This window comes from Pichia membranifaciens (assembly GCF_001661235.1).
Source record: "Pichia membranifaciens NRRL Y-2026 unplaced genomic scaffold PICMEscaffold_1, whole genome shotgun sequence".
NCBI lineage: Eukaryota > Fungi > Ascomycota > Pichiomycetes > Pichiales > Pichiaceae > Pichia > Pichia membranifaciens.
In genome coordinates this window covers 1295511-1319915 of record NW_017566982.1, presented here as the reverse complement: position 1 = coordinate 1319915, position 24405 = coordinate 1295511, and the positions used below count along the sequence as shown (strand labels likewise).

General features: G+C 43.7%; 14 protein-coding genes across 14 annotated transcripts; 6 read left to right on the top strand and 8 right to left on the bottom strand.

The window, feature by feature from the left end:
- Positions 1-527: 527 nt before the first annotated feature.
- PICMEDRAFT_89199 (hypothetical protein) lies at positions 528-3371 on the top strand. Its single transcript, XM_019165040.1, has one exon. It carries the CDS (start codon positions 701-703, stop codon positions 3311-3313), a length of 2613 nt encoding a protein of 870 aa, XP_019020047.1. The 5' UTR covers positions 528-700; the 3' UTR covers positions 3314-3371.
- A 58-nt stretch (positions 3372-3429) lies between these two features.
- On the bottom strand, positions 3430-4215 carry PICMEDRAFT_70525 (hypothetical protein; the record flags this gene model as incomplete). The annotated part of the gene is made up of 1 exon (XM_019163665.1): positions 3430-4215. One exon carries the CDS (start codon positions 4213-4215, stop codon positions 3430-3432), a length of 786 nt encoding a protein of 261 aa, XP_019020046.1.
- Positions 4216-4577: 362 nt separating this feature from the next.
- On the bottom strand, positions 4578-5213 carry PICMEDRAFT_23959 (hypothetical protein; the record flags this gene model as incomplete). Its single annotated transcript, XM_019162331.1, has 1 exon — positions 4578-5213. A coding segment is annotated over one exon (636 nt), but the record flags the coding sequence as incomplete, so codon positions are not given.
- Positions 5214-5531: 318 nt separating this feature from the next.
- PICMEDRAFT_70524 (hypothetical protein) lies at positions 5532-6422 on the bottom strand (the record flags this gene model as incomplete). The annotated part of the gene is made up of 1 exon (XM_019163664.1): positions 5532-6422. The coding sequence occupies one exon, from the start codon at positions 6420-6422 to the stop codon at positions 5532-5534; it is 891 nt and encodes a 296-aa protein (XP_019020044.1).
- Positions 6423-6934: 512 nt separating this feature from the next.
- On the top strand, positions 6935-8491 carry PICMEDRAFT_30092 (hypothetical protein; the record flags this gene model as incomplete). Its single annotated transcript, XM_019162627.1, has 1 exon — positions 6935-8491. One exon carries the CDS (start codon positions 6935-6937, stop codon positions 8489-8491), a length of 1557 nt encoding a protein of 518 aa, XP_019020043.1.
- A 203-nt stretch (positions 8492-8694) lies between these two features.
- Positions 8695-9173, top strand: PICMEDRAFT_14450 (hypothetical protein; the record flags this gene model as incomplete). Its single annotated transcript, XM_019160379.1, has 1 exon — positions 8695-9173. A coding segment is annotated over exon 1 (389 nt), but the record flags the coding sequence as incomplete, so codon positions are not given.
- A 192-nt stretch (positions 9174-9365) lies between these two features.
- On the bottom strand, positions 9366-10373 carry PICMEDRAFT_9438 (hypothetical protein; the record flags this gene model as incomplete). Its single annotated transcript, XM_019165093.1, has 1 exon — positions 9366-10373. The coding sequence occupies one exon, from the start codon at positions 10371-10373 to the stop codon at positions 9366-9368; it is 1008 nt and encodes a 335-aa protein (XP_019020041.1).
- Positions 10374-10556: 183 nt separating this feature from the next.
- Positions 10557-12440, bottom strand: PICMEDRAFT_57076 (hypothetical protein; the record flags this gene model as incomplete). Its single annotated transcript, XM_019163210.1, has 1 exon — positions 10557-12440. One exon carries the CDS (start codon positions 12438-12440, stop codon positions 10557-10559), a length of 1884 nt encoding a protein of 627 aa, XP_019020040.1.
- Positions 12441-12714: 274 nt separating this feature from the next.
- On the top strand, positions 12715-13557 carry PICMEDRAFT_14447 (hypothetical protein). Its single transcript, XM_019160378.1, has one exon. The coding sequence runs from the start codon at positions 12748-12750 to the stop codon at positions 13459-13461; it is 714 nt and encodes a 237-aa protein (XP_019020039.1). The 5' UTR covers positions 12715-12747; the 3' UTR covers positions 13462-13557.
- Positions 13448-16845, bottom strand: PICMEDRAFT_14445 (hypothetical protein). Its single transcript, XM_019160377.1, has one exon. It carries the CDS (start codon positions 16803-16805, stop codon positions 13542-13544), a length of 3264 nt encoding a protein of 1087 aa, XP_019020038.1. The 5' UTR covers positions 16806-16845; the 3' UTR covers positions 13448-13541.
- A 417-nt stretch (positions 16846-17262) lies between these two features.
- PICMEDRAFT_14444 (hypothetical protein) lies at positions 17263-19416 on the top strand. Its single transcript, XM_019160376.1, has 2 exons — positions 17263-17904; positions 18203-19416. Exons 1-2 carry the CDS (start codon positions 17451-17453, stop codon positions 19315-19317), a joined length of 1569 nt encoding a protein of 522 aa, XP_019020037.1. The 5' UTR covers positions 17263-17450; the 3' UTR covers positions 19318-19416.
- Positions 19417-19569: 153 nt separating this feature from the next.
- Positions 19570-20723, bottom strand: PICMEDRAFT_14443 (hypothetical protein). The gene has a single exon (XM_019160375.1). The coding sequence runs from the start codon at positions 20565-20567 to the stop codon at positions 19797-19799; it is 771 nt and encodes a 256-aa protein (XP_019020036.1). The 5' UTR covers positions 20568-20723; the 3' UTR covers positions 19570-19796.
- Positions 20724-21272: 549 nt separating this feature from the next.
- PICMEDRAFT_29395 (hypothetical protein) lies at positions 21273-21995 on the top strand (the record flags this gene model as incomplete). The annotated part of the gene is made up of 1 exon (XM_019162589.1): positions 21273-21995. One exon carries the CDS (start codon positions 21273-21275, stop codon positions 21993-21995), a length of 723 nt encoding a protein of 240 aa, XP_019020035.1.
- On the bottom strand, positions 21992-24301 carry PICMEDRAFT_70514 (hypothetical protein; the record flags this gene model as incomplete). Its single annotated transcript, XM_019163663.1, has 1 exon — positions 21992-24301. The coding sequence occupies one exon, from the start codon at positions 24299-24301 to the stop codon at positions 21992-21994; it is 2310 nt and encodes a 769-aa protein (XP_019020034.1).
- Between the last annotated feature and the right edge of the window lie 104 nt (positions 24302-24405).

The following is a 24405-nucleotide window of genomic DNA, read 5'->3' as shown; positions in this document are numbered from 1 at the left end:
CGGTTCCTCTGAACTTAATTGATAGCTTTCGCTACCAGCGGAATAATCCACATTATCATCACTTAAATTGATAATCTCGTTCTGCTGGGATCTCGCGGTATTCGGACTGCCTCTCTTAGAACGGTGGTTACCAGAGCTGAAAGCATTATCATCACTATCATCATCTAAATGAACGATATATCGTTCATGCTCTTGTTTCTTCGGAGGCATATTTCTAAGCTCTCTTGCTCTTTGGACAGGTGTTTGTAGCCTTCTGGACCTTTTGAGTGGTCTCTCTATCTTTTCATCATTTGCCTTCTCGTCCTTCAACGCGTTCCGGAGCATCTCTCGATACTGTGGTGGAACCCTACTCATCTTGTGTTAGCCATACATTCGTTTTTGAACTTTATTATAAGCTATACTCTTTTTTTATTGTTCAATGAAACATGAAGACTTTTCTGTCCTTGTTCAGCAGGCTATGCGGTTTCTTACGCAATGACTTTGTCAACCTTAGTTACGGCCCCGAAATTAGGTTCAACTTCGTTAGCACCGAATTTTCATCTCGCTCAGTATTTTTTTTCCTTTCCACCTCTCTTCTGCTTTGCTTACCATAAGGTATAGGTAACACTAAAAACAATAGAAGTTCAGCCTTGATCTTCGAAGATAAGTTAAGCTATACTAGAGTCCAATTTTGCTCTTTATTACCCCCATAGTAGTAGAGATGTTCAGAAGGGTTGATCGGACATTATTCCGAAAAGAACTTACTCATGCAAATTGTCGTCGTCAATACCTGAAAATTTCGAGTGGGGTAATCGAAATATATCAAAGTTTCAACACAAAGGAAAGCTATGGTGTCTACAGAAAGAAAAATCTATGTATACACAGTGATTACAGACGACTATATACTACGCTGAGCCATCAGGCAGACAAGGTACGATCATTGGATAGTGTTAAGGACGAGCTAAGCGCTACGAAGCCTCAATGGTTTACCAAATTGATGACCAAACAAGAGTCGGTACCTTTGTATACCACATTCCAATCATTAGCACTGCAAGATAAAAATCTGTTAAATCAGATAGAGGTAAATTCAAACTTGCAACACTTATTGTCATATTTGAGTAGTAAAACGAAACGAGATTCGAAGGATGAGTTCGATGAAGACAGCCGGAATGTAATGAACATATCCTTTAAATCCCTGAAAGGTTCCAAGTCTGTGGAGTCAGCGTTTGCTATAATAATACATACAATTTTGAAAGCACAATACCCTGCATATAGTAATCCTACGATAGATGCTTGCTTGGAGGAAAGCAGACAAAAGTACAATCTACAGCCTACAAATTTATTTATTAGCAAAGAATTGGCCGGAGACAATGTTTTTGGGTCAGAGTTTGACAAAATAGTGAATGACCAGAGCTTCAGAACTGCCGTCCAGATATTGAAAATACGCCTGAAGGAGAACAAGGGTTGGAAACCTAATTATGAAAGTCGAGATGACAATATTATTACATGGATTAACTCACTATTTGAACCTTCGACAAGCAAGTGTCTAATTATGTTGACCAAATCAAAATATGTCCCTGACATTATCATCTATGATTTACTTTTGAGAAAGCCAACAAGTGAGCTTGAATATAAATATTTTGTTGAGTTTTATAAAAGTTTCTCAACAGAGTTGAATTTGATTGACCAAGAAAAACTATATCATTTTAAACAATTTGACACCAAATTTGACAGGAGTCTCATTATACCAGCATTGTTTAATAATTTGTTTCAAATATCTATGAGGTCAAAATTAGAAGATTTACCTTTTTTGGTTGAACTTTTTCTGAATGAGAACAACATTTCTAGCTCATATACATTAGAGCAGATCAGCGAAATGATATGGTACCTTTCCTATGACCACACAGGAGAACATGCTAACAAGCCGTCGAGGTATTGCAATATTTCACAATCGAAGTTGATAAGAGCCGTGAATCATATGACAGAGAAAAGTAAAGCATTAGAAGTTGATGTGACGACTATGCTAGGGGTTTCTAATTTGTCATTTTACAGAGATTTTAGAAAATCGTTTCAAATGTTTAAGAATGCAAAGAAGCAATTTGATCATTGGCAGTTACAGAATTTCAAGCCAAAAGGTTTTAAGGAAGTGATGATCACGAAGAGCTGTAACACTAATGAAGTCGAAAGACTTGCCAACAGTGGCTTATTGTACAATGTTAAAGTCGACTATAACATCAAATTTTTGTGCAATTCTGTTTTACTTTTAGCTGTCAACTCGGAGAATGAAGAGATGATTTCTCAAGACTTGACAAACATTTTCAAGAAAATCGAACCTGATATTTTGATCAAGTATCCTGAGATTTGGCAATTTGTTTTAATCAAGCTGAATTATCACAAGATGTTAACAGAACAAATGATTGCCATGTTATTTCAGGAGTACCTTAAACATCATCGGACCTATGGCACGAACAATTATTTTGTGTTAGATATTTTAATCAATAGCACTCAAAAGGTCAAAACTCTAATTTCATTGATTGAGAATCTAAAGATTGAGAATATGGATGATAACAATATATCGCATTTGATCTCCAAATTCTACAAATTTGCAAAGAATCAAAGTAGTGATATGGATTTAGAAGCTTACAACTGTTTGGATACAGCACGGGAGTTGTATACTAATTCAAAGTTTAAATCGAGTAGACTCAATTCGTCTCATCTTTTGGGGGAGGCTATTTTTTCTCCTCAGGACACGTTCAGGAGATACAACTCTATCAATGACCATTTTAAAATTACTCAGCTTTCTATTTCGTCCTTATTCGTTTCTGTCTATAAACTCTACGAGAGTAACATTTATGATAAGGTGAGATGGGGGACGAATAATACCGTTATGCCATTGGACTTTGCGCTCGAAGAATTCAACAAGCACATATCACGTGCATACGGGGATACAAGTGATGGAATGCTGTATCCGAATGACAACTTGTTGGCGATATACATTAATGTATTGAAAGTGTTTGGGAAGGCTGACGAGATCAAGGAGTTACTGTCCCGGCTTGTGGATTTGAAGTACCCGCTTGGTGTGTCGCTGTTCAACACTTACCTGGACGCTTTGAACGATTGGGACAAGCGGGAGCTCTTGAGGTGTTTGAATGCATACGATATGAAGTTTAACAAGCTAAGTTCGTGCAGAAGCGAGTACCAGTTGAAAAAGATGAAGGAGCAACTCCCTGCTGTTCAAGCCAAGGGTTCGTTTGAGGAGTTTGTGTCAAAGATGGATTTTAACTGGGGGGTCATACGACGCTGGAACTGGCCTGGAAGACAATACGAACGATAAGCTGTACATAGCGATAGAAAAAATTTATAGATAGACATGACTAAATAACATTCCTAGCTGAAAGCAATATTGAAGAGAAGAGCAAGAAGAATGGTTGTTTGATTGAGGCCGAATTTTCATGTTTCTCTGACTGTGGCCGATGGGTTCTTCTCGGTGTTGGCATCGCTGGCATTGCGAATCTCAGAAGAACTGTCGGAGAATACAGCCTCGACGTCGGAGCCAGGGCCGTCTTTCTCAGTACGACGGAGCCGAAAGCGCAACAGCCAGATGCCCTGCGAGACGAATAGGCCGAGCTCCATGGCAATCATGATGGCGTACAAGATCATGCCCATGGCGTCGACAGTGCCTATGCACATGCTGGCCATGCTGAACACTGCGCCGGAACTGTCGAGCGCCAAGAACAAGAAGTTAATGCCCACGACCCGTCCGTTTCGGTGGAGAAGCTCCCAGTAGGGCGGGAGCAAGCCGACGCAGAGGAAGACGGTGGCCAAGATGCCGAAGATGAGGTTTTCCCAGTGCGTGCCGTGGGCGTAGACGGGGCGGAGCCACACGCAGAAGCCGACCTCCAGTCCGATCCAGCAGAGGTAGAAGACGGCAGCAGAAGAGAGGAACCGTTTCTTGCCGTACGAGTGGGGCGGGTAGTACATGCTCTGCACCCAGGCGACGGAGCATAGCATCGTGAAGAGATGCGGCTGCACCTGCATAGGGATGTAGGAGTCCGAGACAACGAAGTAGATGCACATGAAGAGCCCGGAGATGCACCAGAGCAGCATGAAGATGGGCGGGAGGCCCTCGGCGTCCTTCTTTTTGTGAAGGAAGTAGATCTGGGGTGAGAGCTGTATGCACCAGATGACCGTTCCGATCGTGGACAACACCGTTGACGTTGTGTTTTCCAAAGCCATCGCTGTTGCATCACATCCACGCTGCCGTTGGCTGCAGCTAAGTGCGTACTCATGAATGTGCAACTCTTCTTCTTCTTTTCTTCTTCTTTTCTTCGGTACTCCAGTCCTATAGGCAATCTTCGCTTATCTTTCGGGGTGGCCCTGGGCCGGTTGACTGCCCCGGCCGCATTTATCGCTGTCGCGCCGTCGGCGGAAGAGCGCCCACGAGCAAATTCGCCGGGCGGCGTTGGTGGACGAGTACGTTGGGTATATACGGTATCTAGACTCTATAAAGCTTCTGCAGCAGCACCGCCGGCTGCCGCCAGCAGTTCGACCCGCTCCTTGAGCGTCTGCAAGTACGTGTCTGCCGGATCCTCGCGCTGGAGCAGCAGGAGGTACTCGATGTTAGGCCCGCTGGGGCCGACGGCCTTGTGGATCCGGGCCGCCGTCGTGTCGACGTGCTCCGGCCCCACGAAGCTCGCGTTCGCCGGCGAGCCCACGTACACGACGCAGCGGATTAGCCGGCGCCCGGCGGCGTCGCGCGGCAGGCCCGCCAGAATCTCGTCCACGTCCTCGCCCGCGTCCGCGTCCGCCGGGGCAGAGACGTGGAAAACCACCTCCTCGGCGGCGTAGCCGTCCTTCTCGCGGAAGTCGAGGTATGCGCGGGCGGCGCGCGCGTGTTGCGGCGGGACGTAGTAGACACACCCGCCGACGGCAAGCTCCGCGTGAAGGCGGTCCGCGTCCGCCAGGACGGCGGCGGCAGCTGCCGGCGGCAGGTGCGCAAGCTCGTGCTCGCGGACGGAGGCGTGGAAGGCGGGGGTGGCCGCGACGTCCCGCGCGGGGACAATGGTCACAACGCGGCCCTTATACTCGGGGGTACCCCGGTTGTCGTAGGAGGACTGCCAGAAGCGGCGGATGAAACCCTGGACATGGCCGTCGAAGCGCCGGAAGTCTTTGGAGATGGGCAGGTGGTGCAGCGGGGGCTTGAACAGGAGCGAGCCGTAGCCGAACAGCCAGAGCGGGGCGTCTGTGGGTGCAATCTCCGGCACCGTCATTGTGCTTGTGTGTGGGAGGCCTCCTGAAACGCCGGCCGCCGTTGCGGGCGCCCCGGCGGCGTGTCTCTCGGCGGACAGTGGCCGGCGGGGGGCGCCGCCTTTAAATAGTCGCAGGGTGCCGGGGGGCGGGGGCGGGTGTGGCGCCGGCGGGAAAAGGAAAAAGACGGAGCGGGCATCTGAGCGTAGCTTTTCCATTACGTTATACACATGTAGTAAGTACACAGACTGGAGCCGGGGCTGGAGCTGGGGGTGGGAAGACGGGGAGGAGGGGTCGGACAGGCTCTACTCCTTGCCGCTGCCCAAACGCCTGCCCTCTCCACGGAAGAAGACGTTGCCGGCTGCACGAGCGGCGGCGGAGGACCCAGTGCCGGCAGAGGTACTCTTCTTGGCAGCAAAGGCGGTGAAGCCTCTGCGGTTGTAGGTCGGAGAGTCGTAGTCGACGCCGGTGAACCTCGAGAGGACGCGGCGCAGCCAGCGGGGCGCCCCGAGGTAGCCCGTCGAGTAGAACCAGGCGTGGGCCATGGTGTTGACGGTGCCGAGACGGTTGTTGTTCGGGTTCACCTCGGGCTCCTTGCCCGTGATGATGGACATGAGTGGACCCAGGGACCGCGTCTCGATGCAGTTGTAGACGTACGCGGCGGCAAAGCCCAGCAAGGCCAAGATGAAGCTCTCCTGGCCGTCGACGAGAAGGCGGAACCCCAACGAGACCGCCGGGAGAAGCGACGCCTTGATGGGCATGAAGTAGAAGTTCACCTGCTGGTTGTAGTTCAAGATCGACCAGGTGAAGGTCAACGCGGACAACAACGCCGGACTCAACGAGTACAGCGGCGGCATTGCCGCGTACGAGCCCACGAGGATGATCGGCAACACGATCGCAAAGTAATAGATGTAGTCCGGGAGGTTCTTCTTGAACTTGCTCTCCTCAAGGCCCTTCGAGAAGCTGTACATCATGTAGATCTCCATCATCCCCTGCATCGCCTGCGGGTTGGGGATGAGAAACCCCGTCAACAACCGGTGCACCTCGAATTTCTGCCACACCAATGGGAAGTGGCACGTGAACGCAGTGATCGGGATCAGTTGCAACGAGTGCAACCCGCCCATCACGAGCGACGTCAAGGTGATTGTCCGTGTCACGGGCGGAATCGACGACACAAATATTCCTAGCTCAGACATTCTTGCTCCTGTCCTGTGTCTGTACTCCAGACAGCGCTATTCTTGCTGTGCTTCACTCCTCTGATCTCTATCTCTCTCCCATGCACCCCGCCGGCATCCACCTATCTTCACCTCCCGCCCCCCTCAACTCACCCTCGACCGCATGAGCGCCACCCCCGCTCTTTTCGGTAGCCCGTCACAAATCGGCTCGTGTCTTTCTGTTCTCTTTCTGTTCGTGCTCGTTCTTCCTCCACAGGCCCTCCTCTCTAGTCTGGCCAAACTTCACAAACTGTCCAAAATATACGGCTTACACCAAAATGTACCAGGGGAAACAGCCGATGCACGAGCTGCTGAGGGACAAGCTGCAGCCTGAAAGTAAGATTCACTTAAGGAGGGCTCCGGCTGTGGGAAGAACGAAAAAGGTTCTCTTGCTCGCAGTTGCGCTTTTCGTGCTGTTCCACTGGATCAGGCCTACAGGCCCGGTGGAGGAGGTCGCATTCAGCAAATACGGCGATGAGTTGGATCCCGACCTGATGACCCCGCCACAGGTCGAATCGCAGCAGCAATGGTTTAAAGGCCTGAGGGCTCCGGCGTGCGAGGAGTACACGTCATACGCGTCGAGGAAACATGAGCCGCTATCCAAGGGGCCTCTCAAGCTATCATACATGAGGCCGCCCCAGCAATGTAGGACGTTCACTTCCACCGCCGTGGAGAAGCTCATCGAGCACTTCCGGGTCAAGATGAAAGACCCAGACCTCTTCCGGATCTTTGAAAACGCGTTACCAAACACGCTGGACACTACGATCCTTTGGTTCGACGAAAACGACGAGGGAAGCCCAAAGACATTTATATCCACAGGTGATATCCATGCAGAGTGGCTAAGAGACTCTGCACGCCAACTTTCCGTTTACCAGAAATTGATTCCGCAGGACCCAAAATTAGGGAAGATGATCAAGGGGGCTATCTTACAGCAGGCAGAGTACATCAACATCGCTCCGTATTGTAATGCTTTCCAGCCACCAAAAAAATCTAAAGTCTCCAGAAAGGCCTCTTCTATCGACAATGTCACACCAGTGCCTCCATGGGGTTCCGTGTTTGAATGCAAATACGAGTTGGATTCGCTTGCATCCTTCCTAACTCTAACCAACGAATATCTCGTGAACTCCAAAGACTACCGTCTCTTGGAAGACACTAACGTTGAAGACGCACTCAGAACGATAGCGAAAATACTGAAGAGAGAATCTTCTCCTACCTTCAGCGAGGACGGTCGTGTATTGCAGTTTTTCTACTCGTTCCGCAGAAACACCAATATCGGGTCGGAAACTTTACCTTTGGGAGGTACAGGAAATCCGGTAAATTTTAACTCTGGGTTGGTCAGATCTGCTTTCAGACCTTCCGATGACGCATGCATATACCAGTACTTCATTCCGGCTAACGCGCAGCTCTTGGTGGAATTAAAGAAATTGATTCCTCTTTTACAAAAGCACAACGATCCTTCCATCGCAAATGCCAAACTCTCAACGATTTTCCAGACGTATGCAGATAAAATAGCAAAAGGTATCGAGGAACATGCAATAGTGGATCATAAATTATTTGGCCAGGTTTATGCCTACGAGATAGACGGGTACGGAGGTGTCAACTTCATGGATGATGCCAACATCCCATCACTACTTTCACTTCCGGATATGGGGTTCGGAACCATCGATGATCCAGTTTACCAGAATACAAGGAAAATGATCTTGAGTAAAGTGGGGAACCCATATTTCTTGAACGGGAAGTATCTGCAAGGTGTCGGTGGTCCACACGTCGGACTATTCCATGCATGGCCAATGAGTTTACTTGTTCAAATCAGAACTAGCGATGACGATGAGGAGATCACTGAGCTTCTTGACATGATCAAAAATACCACAGCTGGCCTAGGACTCATGCACGAAGGGGTCAACGTCAACGCTCCCAGCGGAAAGCTGTATACCCGTCCGTGGTTCAGTTGGTGTAATTCGGAATTCGGGAAAACCATTCTGGACCTAGCGGAGCGTAAACCGTGGCTTATTTTTAGTGAGGAAAAGTCCACTCTACATAAGTCACTTTAAAGGATAGTGTAATCAATACCCAGCATGAAAACTAATTAGTCATGCCACCTATATAAACAGAAACGAATTAGAAACAAAAACAAGGTCAGCAGCAACTTCAAAAGTAAGAGGAAGTATGAGCTCCATTAATGTGCATGCGCTCTGTTCTCGAGAAAAATAAATTGCATCTATATAGATATATCTTGTAAAAGCGTGTCATCATTTCACTTCTGATATCTGGAACAGTGGCAATCTTTAAACAATTCGATTGCACAAGGGTTGGTACATGCAAGGAAAATAGAAAATGGAATTTAAAAAAGTATCGTTACATTCGGTGCCCGCCCTCAAAACAGAAAGCGATGAACATCTATCAGCTGTTTTTGATGATCTTGGATTCACGGAATCATTCATCATAGTTGATGTGAAATTGATTGTCGGATATCTCTCTGTTGCCGCCGCCGGCTTGATGTATTATCTAGACAAGAAGTTCAAAAATGATTTCAACAACACGGCATATGTTTTTTATATCCAGTTTTTGGTTTCTGTCTTCTTCACCCTCCAGTTTGTATGGTTTCTAGTCAGCAAGTTCGTTGAGAAAGACATCAAATACACAGGCAAAAAAAATGGCAAAACCTTAAAGGTAAGCACATCTACAAAATCGAAGACGGACCCAGTCTACCAAATTACCATTAACCTCGATGGGAAGAATCATGCTTCAAGCATCCCATTCAAAGACTTTTTTTTCGATGATGGCTTCCTTAGCATGGATGCTTTCAAAGCGAAAATCGTCCCTTCCATAGAATCTGCAGACAAGTCTAAATAGACTATTTAGCAGCTAACTTAATTTGATAGTATTTACAAGAAATTAGTAAGATAAAGCAACATTTTGCATCTTTTACACGTCATCCATACCACTAAACCACCTGCAAAATCGTTGAGCCCACCAAGGTAGTACCCTGTATATAGGTAGTAGTCTTCCATATGTAGGATATGAGAATGTCCCATTCCACCCTTCTTCTACAATTGTATGTATCCTTTCCGCAAGCTTCTTCGTGTGTATGATAGGAGCCAAAAAATGATTCACGCTAACATCTGCAAACATTGAGGAGTCTAATTGACCTGGGAGAACCGTACTTAGCACAATGTTGCTCGGTAATTCTTCTCGCAAAGAATCCATTAAAGACATAAGAGCATTCTTGGTCCCAGCATAAATTCCGAGCTGTTTAGGACCGACAAAGCCAAGGACTGACCCAACCACTACAACCTGAAATCTCCGACTTTTTTCTCGACTGCTGATAGCTTCAATGTACTGCTTGATAAGAAGCATATGTGAAAGCCAGTTCACATGTGAAATCTTCCTAATTTCTTCTGCTTGAAGTTCCTGTAAGGTTTGCATCTGCCGTATCCCGGCATTGCACACCAAGATATCCACTTTGGATAAATCCACAAAGTCATCGCAATGTTCTATTCCATTTTGAGTTTTCAAAAATCTTAAACTTGTGTCGTTCAAATCATACTGTATGTAATGTATTTTGTCGCAACCACAACCAGTTTTCTTATCAGGTTTCTGCACGTCTACAACTATGATTTTTCCTATATCTTTTTGGGAACTCCACTTTTTCACAAGCTCCGAACCTAAACCTGATGCACCTCCCGATATAAGCACCAACTTATTCGTTGAAGGTGTAGCGTAACTTTTACGCATGCATCTGTTGAGATATCTGCATACCCAGAAAATAGCTATAGCAGTAGCATATCTCCCAGATACCTTTTCAGTGAAATAGAAAATCCACACAGTAATGGGATTAAAAATGGTGAATAAAGAAGCGTATATTAAAGTATCCAAGTTCCAGCCGCTCTGCACCACCAAGGGCGATGGAATAAAACTCTCAAATGTCTTCATTGCATTGTTCCAGAACAAAGTTTACTAATGCAAAGATCATGCGTAGAAGAAAACTATCACCCTTCTCAGCTGCATGTTCAAATTCATGCCCGAGATTTCAAACGCGTATACTAGATTTTTCATCCGACTATCGTCAGTATCCATTACATGATTATAGTCTACAAAAGACAGGCCTGCACACAATTATGAAGCTTTATCAACGCTCTTGTTGATAAAGACACCGTTCAGCTTAGAGTTGTGAACACTGTTAGGAACAAATTTTCTGATCATACGAATTTCGTCGGCAGCATAACCAGGAATACGAATGTTCCAGTTTCTTTCAAGATGAAGCTGAACATCACGGACATCCAAGTTTTCAGAATGTCTGTGTCTAGCCAATTTACTGGCAAAGGAAGTAACAGAGGTGACAAACTCATCTGCAAGATCCAACAGCAGTTCTTCAACGTCACCGTCAATGTTGATTTCTGTCTCGCCTTCTTCACTTGCAACAGAAGCAACTAATTCCTTCAACTTTCTCTTGTTTAGCACGCGTTCTCCTTCAAGCTGGAATTGCTCCGGCTTGACCAGCACTGGATTACTCAAAGCAGACGCACTTATCGCATTTCCACCCAGTAAACTAGGACGATTGTTGACTTTAACAGAAACCGGATCTTGGGTCCTTATCTTCAAATCGTCTGGGATATTCAAATTTTGAAACTTAGCACGATCCCCATCGGTAATCGATGAAGCTGCAGAAGTTGGCGGTTGGGCAGTCTTACCAGCTTTACCAGGTATATCGCCATTTTGAAAGCCACCACTGCTTCCAGTAACAGCAGTCTTTTGTTTCTTATTACTTCCATCATCAATTGTGTTGGAGGCTCTTTTGTTGTCCGCTTTGTAATTTTGTTTCTTGGCAGCTGCCTTTTTCTGGGCCGCAGGAGACGACGATTCATCACTTTTTCCTTTTGCAGCCTTTCCTGAAGTAGAGCTTGCAGCTGAGCCGGTTGCTGCCGTAGTTCCTGCTACCGCATTTAGCTTCATATTAGCAGCTGATAAATCATCTGTGACGGGAGTATTTTCATTATTGAAAAAAGATGCGCCTGAGTTAAGTGTACCAGGCGTAGAAATCTGAGGTGTATTCCCCATGCTTTGAGCCCGATTTAGGCCTGCATTCGGGATGCCTGATTGTGTTTGTTGTATTTGTTGAAGTTGTGGAGAAGACGTTTGAGCACGGTTTTGCTGCTTTAACTGCTGAGCTTGCTGCTGAGCAAATTTCAATTGTGTAGCAATTTGAACTGTGCATCTCTTGCAATTCTCTAATCTTGTTCTCACCTCGTGCTCTTTTTCCAAAAGATGAGTCCTTGTGGTATCGTCAACATTGGGTTCACCCAACCTCTTTTGAATCAGGGCCATATTTTTCTTGAATTGTTCTGACAATGTTATGATCTCTTGGTATTTATTCAAAAGTTGTTGCTTCTTCAGTTGCAGCTGTTGAGCTGCAGATAATGTGACAGCATCGTATTGAGAAGGGCCATTTCCACCATTATTGTTGGCAGTGCTATTATTATTCCCAGTATTTTTGTTGTTATATGAAGCATTAATAAGATTTTGTTGTGACATATTCATGCTATCCTGGGGATGGGGGGTAGGCTGAGAAGATGCCGCTGTGTTCATCATATTAGTAGAGACATTATTAGTGATTGCGTCTGGAATAGGCATAGGCGAAGACTGTATTGGAACTGGAATTTGTGCTTGCTGCTGTGGCTGACTCATACCTTGCATCTGTGCTTGAGCTTGGGCCTGAGCCTGAGCCTGATTTTGTTGCTGTTGTTGTAGTAACTTCTGTTTTTTGGAATAGGTGACTAACAAGGTCTTTATCTTCTCTGCTTTCCGCATATGAGCCTGACCTTCCGGAGTGTTAATACCCGCAGTCTCTGCAGCCTTCTTCTCAATACTGTATTGATTGAATAATTGGCGTGCTTGCTGGTGAATCGATTGGAAGTTCATTCTGGCTTGCTGACCTGCCTGGCTTTGTGGCTGCTGCTGATTGAGCTGTCCATTCTGTTGTTGGTCTGGCTGCTGACTCATCTTGTTTAGCAAACTTCCTATGCTTCCTGCGTCGCTTGGGCGTCAAAATCGAATACCTAATATAGCTTCTCCACTCCCCTCTTCTCCTCTTTCCTCTCCCTCTAGCCGTCATCATCTTTTGCATCCCTTGTCCTTCTTCACGATCCCGTCCAACTCAGAAAATGCAACGCGCGGATTATGTAAGCATGTGGTTATACGATAGGAATAATCTAATAAAAGTTAACAGAAAAGTGGAATGTGATGAGTGGCACTTGCTCCACAAATTGCCCTAGATCGGGTCTAAAAATGCAAGAAACATATAGCTACAATGATAGACTTGAAGACAGTACCACGACTTGGTAAATTGAGTTGTGAAAGTACCCAATTGCTTGCAAAAGTTGATGATTATGCATTAGATTACAATATTTTCCTATTTGAGGGTATAGGCAATGTGATTGACACAAATGACGCTCAGCTTGTCTCTTTCATCGAATCCCTTTTCATAACAATACCAAAAGAGTACAGCTCTTTGATATACAATCCACTAAGTTTGCCTGGTAAGAAAATTAACCCTTCCACAACTTCCAAGTTGCAAAAGAGATTATTAAGCTTGTTGATACAAGAGAGACACAAACGTGACATTCAATTATTGAATGAAAAATTTGATAATAAGATTGAGTATGTTGAACTTGAAAATCCAGACAAATATGAGATTAAATCAATTTACTATAAGACATTCAATAGTGCTAAAGATGAATACGCCGATCAGTTTGGGAGACTTGCTTTGCTTCAATCATTGGAGTATGACTTTGAGCACGCTCTCGACGATGAATCTGATTATCAAAATGATGATGATTTGGTTGAGCATTTTTGCGATGACCGGATGTTGGACTTCAAGTTGGATACATCGAAGACAGAAAATGAGGTAATGAACAGTGAACTAATACGAGTTTTATTACCGTTAGCCTCACAAGTCATTATGGGTCAAGAAGGAGAAGGAGAGGCAGAAGATGATGAAACTGACGGAGAGGAAGAAACTTGAAGAAAATGAGAACTAATATACAATCTTTTCATATACTTACATATAAATCTATAATCTATAACATGATAATATTTATTGGGTTACCTACTTTTACCCGGATTTTTCAACCTTCTGATTTTGAAAATAATCTGTTTTTTATACTCGTCGTGTCCTTTGATGTCTTGAACCTTCAAAATCGCTTTACCGGGCATTTCATTTATCAATGAAAAGGAGCTTCCAAATAAACAGCCAATCAAGTCACTTTTCCTTGTTATGTCATCGTAAAGCGCTCTAATTTCTACGGCTTGCTTACCAACGGTGATCAAGATCTTCTCTTCGCAATCAAAAGAAGCATTATCACATTGCATTCCAAACCATATTATTTCATCACTGGACTGAATATATTTGCCTTTGACATTTTTCATTCTTGTTGCGAACTTACTGAAAACTACCAATACTTCGGAGATGTTTTTTTCTTGGTTCGGAAAAGGGAATATTGCAACAGGAGTTTCGCTTTTCAGAATATCCTTCACATCAAGCTGATTTAAACCAATGGACCGAATGTCAGAAAGCTTAGACAGATTCCAAACTGCAGAACCGTCGACTATATGTCCGACTGCGAAGTTGTTGGCATAAACAGTTTGTAAACGAGTAATGTTGTAATGCGTTTTAAACGATTGCCAAATGAACTTCCAGTCTGTGTCCTTCAAAATTTTTGAGTAATATACCAACTTGCTGTTCCAGGCAAACAAATAGGGGCATCCATTATCTTTGGCTGAACTTTGGTAGCCCACTGTAAAGTCACTAATATACCTCTTGTTCTCTTGAAAAACGTTTATATCAGATGCTGGTAGCCTGAATTTATAGGTGTGAAATAACTTCTCGATTGAAAGGCGGTACAAGGATTCACCGCCAATACAAAATACAACTTCGTTGTTCATAACCGTAATTTTCTTCACGTTTGTGATTTGATGAACTTTGTGGAAACTAGCTGAGTCATTCAATTTACCTATGAATATTCCGAAAGTTGTCCCAACCAAACACAATTTTTCTGATACCCCTTCATGTTTGTATGAAAAATAGTCACAACTCAACACATTGGTCAAAATTGGTTCAAACTCATCGAGGTTCAATTCATTATCTTTACCTCCTTTGGAAACTTCAAGGTTTACTAAGTTGAACGTGTCTGGTATTGGAGCTAAATTGAAAGGGTCATAGCTCTCAGATTTAGAAATAAAAGAGTTAGCATTGAAAATTTTCAACTCGATTTTCTTGTTTAACTTACCTTGTGCCCAGAAATCTGCTTTCAAAATGTGCAAATCTTTCAAAAAGCGGTCCAAAATTGCCACTGTAATGTCATTCGCTCGACGAAAATGATAGATTGCTTTATTTCCTATGTCTTTGATGATTACCATCTTATAGTTTCCATCAACATAAGTATCTACCTCTAGATATTGGATGGAGATGGGATATTTGCATAAGACGTATTCATCTTTCTTATTCAAATTTATTGCATTGGATTTCACCTGCAAGATGACCAAATAATTGTCAAAAGGCGCTAGTATCGCTTGTGTCCAATTCAAATTGCTTTTCATTTCTAAATGCAAAGGTTCCTTTGACTTTCGTTTCACATTGAACATGTCAACCATTTCCATATGGGAGAAATCTATTTCAGTCTTATATGACAACTTTTCATTAAAGCTTATCTTTTTCTCCAATTCCGAAGTAGAATCACTTATATTATTGATTTCCTTGATAACTTGCTGCAAATCATCAGTGACGTCAAAATTCTTTATATAGTTGGCTCCTTTGTAAACAGACTTCAATCTGTCGAATAAGAGCTCAATTGAAGTAAATAATTTCACGAAGTAAGAATTGAACAGCTCGATTGGAGAAACGGCTGATCTATTTGAGGAATTTTCAAGGTCTTTTTTCGAAATTCCAATGATAAGTTTTCTCACATCTTCGTTAGAAGACAATTTTGACAAATAGACAACGGAACCAGAAATATGACGATATTGCAATTTGAGTTGCTTAAACCAGCCGGCTAAGATTTTTAGCACTTGAGCGTCATCAACAAAAAAATGATCATCAAACAAAGGCTTTAATTTTTTAACCACGAGTTTGTCTAAATAGTAATAGAACTCCTGGAGAACTTCGAAAGTTTTATCATAGATATTGTCAGAGATGAACCCAGTATCTTTGAATTCGAGCCCGTAGATGAAAATCAACCTGTGCAAATTAAATCTTATTTTTTTCAAGTTTGTGAAGATTTCAAAAACCAAAGATTGTATCTCAAACTGGGTCTTATCCCAATCCTTGTAAGTCTTGCCTTCTTCTGAAGTCAAATTCCAGAATTCCATGTAACTTACGTTAACAAATCCGTTCATCGTGTGGAAATTATTTTCTGCTCTGGAGTTGCATATGATTTTCATATCTAAGGGAAGCTGGCTCATATTCACAAATGATGTTTTGTTATCTTTCATTGGGGAGAAAAGCTGATGTGATCTTTTCCTGAAAATGGTGGTCGTTGGCGATTCAAACAAGGCCTTATTATCGGTCTGCACCGGAGAAAGCATTGGCTCTTTGAAAAACGATATTTGAGTCTCATTATTTTCCAAGAGTGATAAGTCATCAAAGAACTCAACATCCAACTGGTGAGAATCATCGTACAAATGGTGGTCATTATTGTTGACGAAATCACTATTGTCAGAGTGGCTTATGTTAATGTTCGGAGAAGTTGGGGAAGCCCCGCCAACGATTGTTTTCGTCGGCGATGAAGAAACCAAACGGGATATTACTGGAGGAGACAAGTTAGCATTGAGGGTATAGTTTATGTTTTCAGTGTTGTTTAGGCGGTGTTTCGAGAAGCGTTTTGGGGGAGAGGGAGTGTGGCTTTTCGAGGCCGGAGAAGAGGATACAAACCGGTTCTGCAGCGTCGAAGAAGAAGAAGACGACACGGGGCCATTGGAGTCTGTCTGCAAGTGTAAACGTAGTGGGCTCGAGTCTATTCGATCTACGGCCATCGACGAGTGCAACGGAGAAAGCGTGGAGGACGACTTGTTGGACTGGCCCTGGAACGGGCTCTGCAACGGAGTGATTGTCGGTTTCCTCTCTATGGAAGACTCTGTCTCCACTGTTGCTGCTGTTGCTGCTGTTGCGGCTGTTGCGGCTGTTGCGGCCGTCGACGATGACAGTGTAGGCGACAGCAGCGGTGACGTTCCCGTGGTGGGGGACACATTCAGTGGCGGAATAATGGGCGCCAGTTCCGACTGACTACTCCTGAGCTTTAACGACTCAAAATATTTAGATTGCTTGTGTTTCTGCGAGGGCTGCATTGCTTTCCCGTTGCCATCGCAGCACATGGAATACCGTTTTTCCGTGGCGAAACACCGTATCCGTCCCAGACCGATCTTACTTTTCTGTCGCCTGTTGTCGTTATCGTGTGTCCTTCTCTGTCCGAGACTTGCTCTCCCTCTCTTTCGGCCTGCACCGATTGGGGAAAACCCAAAACAACACGGTGCACGGAGGCTACACGAAATGTCTAAATTTTCAGGCAAAAAAGTGTTTTGGGAACAAAATCACAAAAAATACGAAAAAAGATAAAATCCTCATCTATCACGTAATAATCGACGCGTCGATTGTTTTCTTTCCGCGTAAACGGAAAATTCTGCCCGCGGCAGCGAAGCGAAGTCAAACTTCTCTAGGACGGTAATAGATTGGGGCTCTTATTTATTGTTCCTATTAGTTATCAGATGCGTTTTTCTGTGCGAGGAGGAAAAAATACCAGTGAAAAAAATTTTTTTGCTAAGTTGGCTTTTCTAGCTATAAATATGTCAACATCCTCCCTCTCGAAGGATTGTTTTCCCTCTTGAAAAGGGCCTTTTTTTCTGTTGTTCTTGAATCGGCTTGGTTTCCTGGCACTCCTCTGCCCGTTTCTTCCTTTGGGCCCTTCTCTTCCCCCAAGTTCCGCTTAACCTTTTTTTTATACCATAAACCACAACACAAAAATGTCCTTTTTAGATGCTTCCAAGGCAACTTCTTACCTCAAAGAGTACGCTGAAAAAGATGGCTTGTCAGTCGCAGAATTGATGGACTCCAAAACCAGAGGTGGTTTGACATACAATGATTTCCTTATCTTGCCAGGTAAGATTGACTTCCCTTCCAGCATCGTTTCATTGCAATCGAAGTTGACCAGGAAAATCACCTTGAGCACTCCTTTTGTCTCTTCTCCTATGGATACCGTCACCGAATCTACCATGGCCATCCACATGGCTTTGTTGGGTGGTATTGGTATTATACACAGCAACTGTACCGGCGAAGAACAGGCCGCTATGGTGAAGAAGGTGAAGAAGTACGAAAACGGCTTCATCAATGACCCTGTTGTCATTTCCCCATCTACCACTATTGCTGAAGTCAAGGACATGGCTCAACAGTTTGGTTTCACTTCCTTCCCTGTCACTGGTATGTATCATTTCAAAACTCAATTGTCACAATTGCACAAACAACACTTACTCTCTGCACTTTTCTTCTCCCTCAGGTTCTCTCTTTTAAATGATGATTAAACAAATTTATTAACTTTCGTTCTACCGACTGTGATCAAACGATCTTGTGGAAAATTTATTTGCTGATTAGTTTTAAATTCTATTTCTTTTCTCCATTTTTGCAAAGAGGAGTTTTTGTTTGTGAAGCATTCTCCCAAAGACAAGTACTAACATTATCTTTTTGGAATCCGCTTTCTCTTTATTTTTATTTGGTCTAGAATCTGGTAAGCTTGGCGGTAAGCTTGTTGGTATAATAACCTCAAGGGATGTTCAATTCCACGAAGACTCTTCCAGCCCTGTTTCCGAAGTCATGACCAAAGACGTCGTCACTGCTAAGGTTGGTATCTCTTTATTGGACGGTAATGACATTCTCAGAACCTCCAAGAAGGGTAAACTTCCAATCGTTGACGCCGAAGGTAACTTGGTTTCTATGTTGTCAAGAACCGACTTGCAAAAGAACCAAAACTACCCACATGCTTCCAAGTCTCCAATCACCAAACAATTATTGTGTGGTGCAGCAATTGGTACCATGGAAGTTGACAGAGAGAGATTATCATTACTGGTTCAAGCCGGTTTGGACGTTGTCGTCATTGACTCTTCCCAAGGTAACTCTGTTTTCCAATTGGAGATGATCAAGTGGATCAAGAATACTTTCAAAGACTTGCAAATCATTGCTGGTAACGTTGTCACCAGAGAGCAAGCTGCTGAATTGATTGAAGCCGGTGCTGATGGTCTTAGAATCGGTATGGGTTCTGGTTCTATTTGTATCACTCAAGAAGTTATGGCATGTGGTAGACCACAAGGTACTGCTGTCTACAATGTTACCGAATTCGCCAGCAAATTTTGTGTGCCATGTATTGCCGATGGTGGTATCCAAAACATTGGTCATATCACAAAGGCTCTTGCTTTGGGCTCTTCATGTGTTATGATGGGTGGTATGTTGGCCGGTACTACCGAATCTCCAGGTGATTATTTCTACAGAGATGGTAAAAGATTAAAGACCTACAGAGGTATGGGTTCTGTCGATGCCATGCAAAAAACAGACACCAGCGCCAATGCATCCACCTCAAGATACTTCTCTGAAGATGATAAGGTTTTCGTTGCACAAGGTGTTTCTGGATCTGTTCTGGACAAGGGCTCCATCATCAAGTTCATTCCATACTTGTACAACGGTTTACAACACTCTTGTCAAGATATTGGTGTCAGATCTGTTGAAGATCTGAGATCATCCGTCAGATCTGGTGAAATCAGATTTGAACTTAGAACTCCTTCCGCACAATTCGAAGGTGGTGTCAACAACTTGTACTCTTACGAAAAGAGATTACACAACTAGAATCAGGCTATATAGATAGTGATTTATAAGTATGTTAGCTTTTTTTTTCCAAAATAATAATAATAAAATTAAAAAAAGAGAAATAAGAACAAAAATGAGCAGTAGTAGAAGCCATTTGATCAGATACTACTTCCAAAAACGGTAAAGGGTAAGCATAGTATGACAGCCTAAAAGACTTTGTAAGAAATACTGGCTTCTCCTTGTTTTCTTATTTCACTAAGCCTAAGACTGTAGTATATATTTCGAATGCACTAGGATCGTTTTGTTGAACTCTGAACTGTACACCAAATAAAGTAGACGTCCACGACTTTGTACGTCCTACCTCGGAAAACACCAGAATCGTTTGAGGCCAATAAGCGGTTTCGATCCAGCAACTACAGGAGTTTTTGATAAGGGACAAATTATATTGTGTTGATTTATATAGGAGATGTAGAAGTATTAGAATTTAAAAGAAACAAACAAAATAGTTATTTGTTGATTTAAACAGTTTCTAAGATGACATCCTTGAAACCGGTAGAAACCTTCTTACCCTTGGAGTCGACAGAAGATTCACCGTGTAAAGATAACAAGTTACCTAAATCGAATTTTGGTTGCTTTAATAACTTGACTTTTCTGATGTGAACGTTTTGTAATGGGATGATGGCTTGAGTGGCCTTTTCGATTTCACCACCAATAGCTTCTGGAATCAACTTACCAGTTAATTGGGCCAAGGTAGAATTGGAGACTTCCTTGGTCATGATTTCGATCATCTTCTTTCTGACTTCTCTCAACTTGGAGGATTGGGCGTAAGAAGTCTTCTTGATTTGGTTGGATTGTCTTCTGGTGAAAGCAATACAGAACACTCTGAGAACGTAATCGTCAGCAGTCTTGACAGTGACGTTAGCCTCAACAAGGGATTGCCACTTTCTGACAAGAGACTTTAATTTATCAGTGGTGAAGTCCATACCGTGGAAGTTGGTCAATAAGTTCTTACCTTGGACATCGTCGACTCTTAACTTAATCTTCTTGTAAGCGTGATCTTCGGAACCTTGTAAATCAGCCAAGTTGAATTCGAAAACTCTGCCCTTCAAACCGTCAGCGGCATTCTTCAAACCAGTAGACTTGTTGATTAAGGTCTTACCAACATCTCTGTGTTCGAAAGTGGTTGGGGCCTTGATGTCGTACCACTCCTTTCTGGTGAATGGGTCAACAACTCTCTTCTTCAGGCCCTTCTTACCTTTGGATAATCTCTTGTTCTTACCGATTGCCATGATGAGTCCTTGGTTTGTGATGTGCTGAAATAAACCACAACTTCAAGGAAAACAACCACTGGAGTTGAAACAGTGTATACCAGCAGTTGATGAAAAATTTTAGAGTACTATCCTTCTACTCTTCCTGCTGCCACACACCCACTGCTCCTACGCTCTCACGCCCACCGCAGCACACCCGCCGCAGCTGAGGGGGGAGGCGACCGAGGCGGGTCTCCTCGACAGACCCCCAGCACAGCACCGTGAGCAAGAGGGGCCGCCTGCCGGATGCGGAAGGCCGCGACTGCGGGAAAACGTAGAGGTGTGACTGCGAAAAGTGCAGTCCTACAGAAAACAGAGAACCCCTGACACCACAAACAAAACCTGACACCGTCCAATTTTCTGGTCACGTGAAATAACACGACAAAAAATGTGTCGTGAAATGACAGAAAGCCGTGTTGCGGAGGGAGAACGGCTCGGCTCTTTTATTTTTCTCGTTTTCTTTCCCTGTGTGGACGGCTATTGTTTACACTTTACCCTGTAAGCAAAAATTGAAGGTGTATGTTATGGTACACGTTACAAATGGGTGCAAACTCGACAGTAGACACTGCTGCAGGCAGAAGAATCCCTGGGGTTTCAGAAAGCAAGAACAGGCCTGCCCCATTGCTATCATCTGTGCTGCACAAGGCCATACGAGCGTACAATTAGAATCGAAAAGCCCCGTCCACAATGGACACGCAACACAACCAGCAGCACCAACAGCACCAGCAGCACCAGCAGCACCAGCAGCACCAGCAGCACCAGCAGCACCAGCAGCACCAGCAGCACCAGCAGCATAACACCCACACCCACGACAGCGGAATCCCGGAGAAGAACACGGTGACGTTGAAGGTAGGCCTGATTGGCGACGCACAGGTGGGCAAGACGTCGTTGATGGTGAAGTACGTGGAGAACTGCTTCGACGAGATCTACACTCAGACGCTAGGGGTGAACTTCATGGAGCGGACAATCAACATCAAGAACACGGAAATCACCTTCTCCATCTGGGATTTGGGTGGAGAGGCAGAGTTCACCAACATGCTGCCGCTTGTCGCCACAGACGCAGTTGCCGTCTTGTTCATGTTTGACCTCTCCCGGAAGTCGACGTTGAATTCGATCAAGGACTGGTACAGACAGGCCCGTGGGTTCAACAGAACGGCGATCCCGTTCCTTGTTGGGACCAAATACGACGTCTTTGTGGAGCTGCCAGACCAGGAACAGGAGGAAATAACGAAACAGGCAAAGAGGTACGCACACGCCATGAACGCTCCGCTGATCTTCAGCTCCACAAGCGCGTCGATCAACATACAGAAGATATTCAAGATAGTCATTAGTAAAGCGTTCGATCTAAGGTTGAAAATACCAGAAATAGTCCACGTCGGTGAACCAATACTACTATACCAGGATGTCTAGATAAACGTGATGATCTCCTTCAACAGACTGTCCCTCTTGAAGCTGTTGAGAATCTCGTCATCACTGATGTTGAGTCGAACCAACCGGTTCCGCTCTATTTTTATCGGCTGCATCATAAGAATGCCGTTCTCCTCCAAATCTTTAAGGATGAAGAGGCTCGCATTGATCACCGACCCGCTCATATTGCTATTGCCTTGTCCAAAGACCACGTCAAGTAGCTTTAAATCCTCAGCTTTGAGCCGGTTTTTCAATTCGGTGAATAGCAACACATGAATTTGATTATTCAACTCGTCATAGACCTCTCCCACTGGTATCTCAGCAATCCCTGACCTCTTCTTCCTCAACATAATGGAGGCCAGTACAAGTTTGCTCAAAAATGATATTGAGTTTAAATACCCCGTTACCGGTGACGATGATGTCTCGTTCACAGCTTTCATAATATGCATGATGGTCACTGTATATTTACCGTCCAACTCCTTTCTTTCGGCATCGGACTTGCTCATGAATTCTGCCTCGGCAATCTCCACTGCACGAATACAGATCATCAATGATCTCCTGGCATCTCCACTCACAGATGCAACTTTTCTAGACGCAAATTCAATCGCATCTTTGGCAATCAGCAATTTGTCATTATGTTTACTTAACTGTTCCAACCTATGTTTTATAATCTCGCTCAATTGATTGTATGAATAACTAGTAAACTGGATTCTAAGCAATCCCAATCTCGACGATATTTTATTTGTAAGTAACCTCTCTGGAAGATCCATTGTATTGGCAACAGCAATAACGATTAATCTTGAATTCTGATACGTGGGCCAATTGAAAAAATTATACATGACCGCCTGATTCCTAGTGGCAATTTGATCCAACTCGTCTAACAACACAACCAATGGCAGCTTGTTCATATACTCGTCCTCTTTTTCCTCTTCTTCGTCAGCAGGTTCGAAGTGTTGTTGCAAGAAAGTTAATGCGTTATTTGCCGAAGTCACCGTATTCGAAATCTTTTTCCATAGAACTTCGTATGCAGATTGCGGCTTTATCAATTTCAATCCATTAATTTCAACATAATTGAACATCTTCATACCGTTACTCTCGATAGTCATCTTGGCAGATAGTTGCTGAATCACCTCTCTAATAGTTGCAGTCTTTCCTACACCTGGGGTACCACTGACATATATGCAACAGCCATTTTTCGACAGGATTGCATCTTCTAGTCTATGATACAACTGGTAAAATTCTTCTTCTCTACAAGGTAAAGCCTTAAGTTCTGCACCTGTTCCCAAAACTTTTTTAGCCTTCATTAACATTTTGGCTGTTGAAAATCCACCATCTGCTTGTAGGTCCATTTCGTCAACAATCATAGGTAGTTCAGGTACATTAAGCTTCCTGGTCCATTTTCTAGGACTTTTCCTCGGTGACTTCTCTGTTATTCTCTTTCGAGGAGATCTTGTTTTTTTACGTTTCTTGATTCGCTTCTCATCATCGTCGGAATAATCAGCTTCCAAGAACGCATCTTCGTCAGACTCATCAACAACGAAATCAGCCAGTTTATCTTCGCTTTCTTCACCCTCCACACAGTCTTCATCTTCTTCTGACTGTAATTCAACTTTCCTTTTTGATGTTTTCTTTGCTATGGTCGCTCGACTTAAACTCTTTTCTGCATCACTTGTAAATTTCGTGGTTTTTTTACCGGTTGATTTAGGTTTCAGCGTAAGTAGCTTTACCGAATCATAAAACTCATCCTTGTTTTCTTTGAATGCCTCAAACATAGTAGTCCATTCAATTATATCTGTGAAGTAAGTAGAAGAATCATCTGTGAATCTCCTACAAATAAAAAGGTTTTCCATTTTCGGAGGATCAACTGAATTTTGTGAATCAACTAAAGCTTTTAGTTCCTTCACACCAATCAGCTCAAACTTGTTGATAATCTGACTGACCATAACGGAGTCTAGAAAAGGGGTCAGAAATAACTCATTGGAAAAATATTTATCTCCGGCAGGTAATGCTGGGAGTTTTTCCGCTATCGTTTCGTCAAATTTCACTAGCCATAATATTCGAACAGCCAAAAACTTATCGACCGCAAATGAAATGTCTTTAACAAATCCATATCCAAAAATCTTGTAATCCGAGTTTCTATTCAGATCAAATGTTATGCAATTACCTTCTTTCAATTGCAAACCATCTGATGTTCGGCGTAATGTAATCCCAGAACTTTTGGATGAGATCTTTTGCCGGAGATGTCGGCTTTCTGCCTTTTCACTGAGGAGAATTTCCCATCCTTTCATATCCTTCTGTGTCTTCGCCATAATGAATCCTTGTGGCTTGAAAAGTAAGTCAATGTTTTGTTAACATTCTTGTTTTCCATATCTCCAAGGGCTAACCATCAAGCTTCTTAACGTGATTCTCAAAT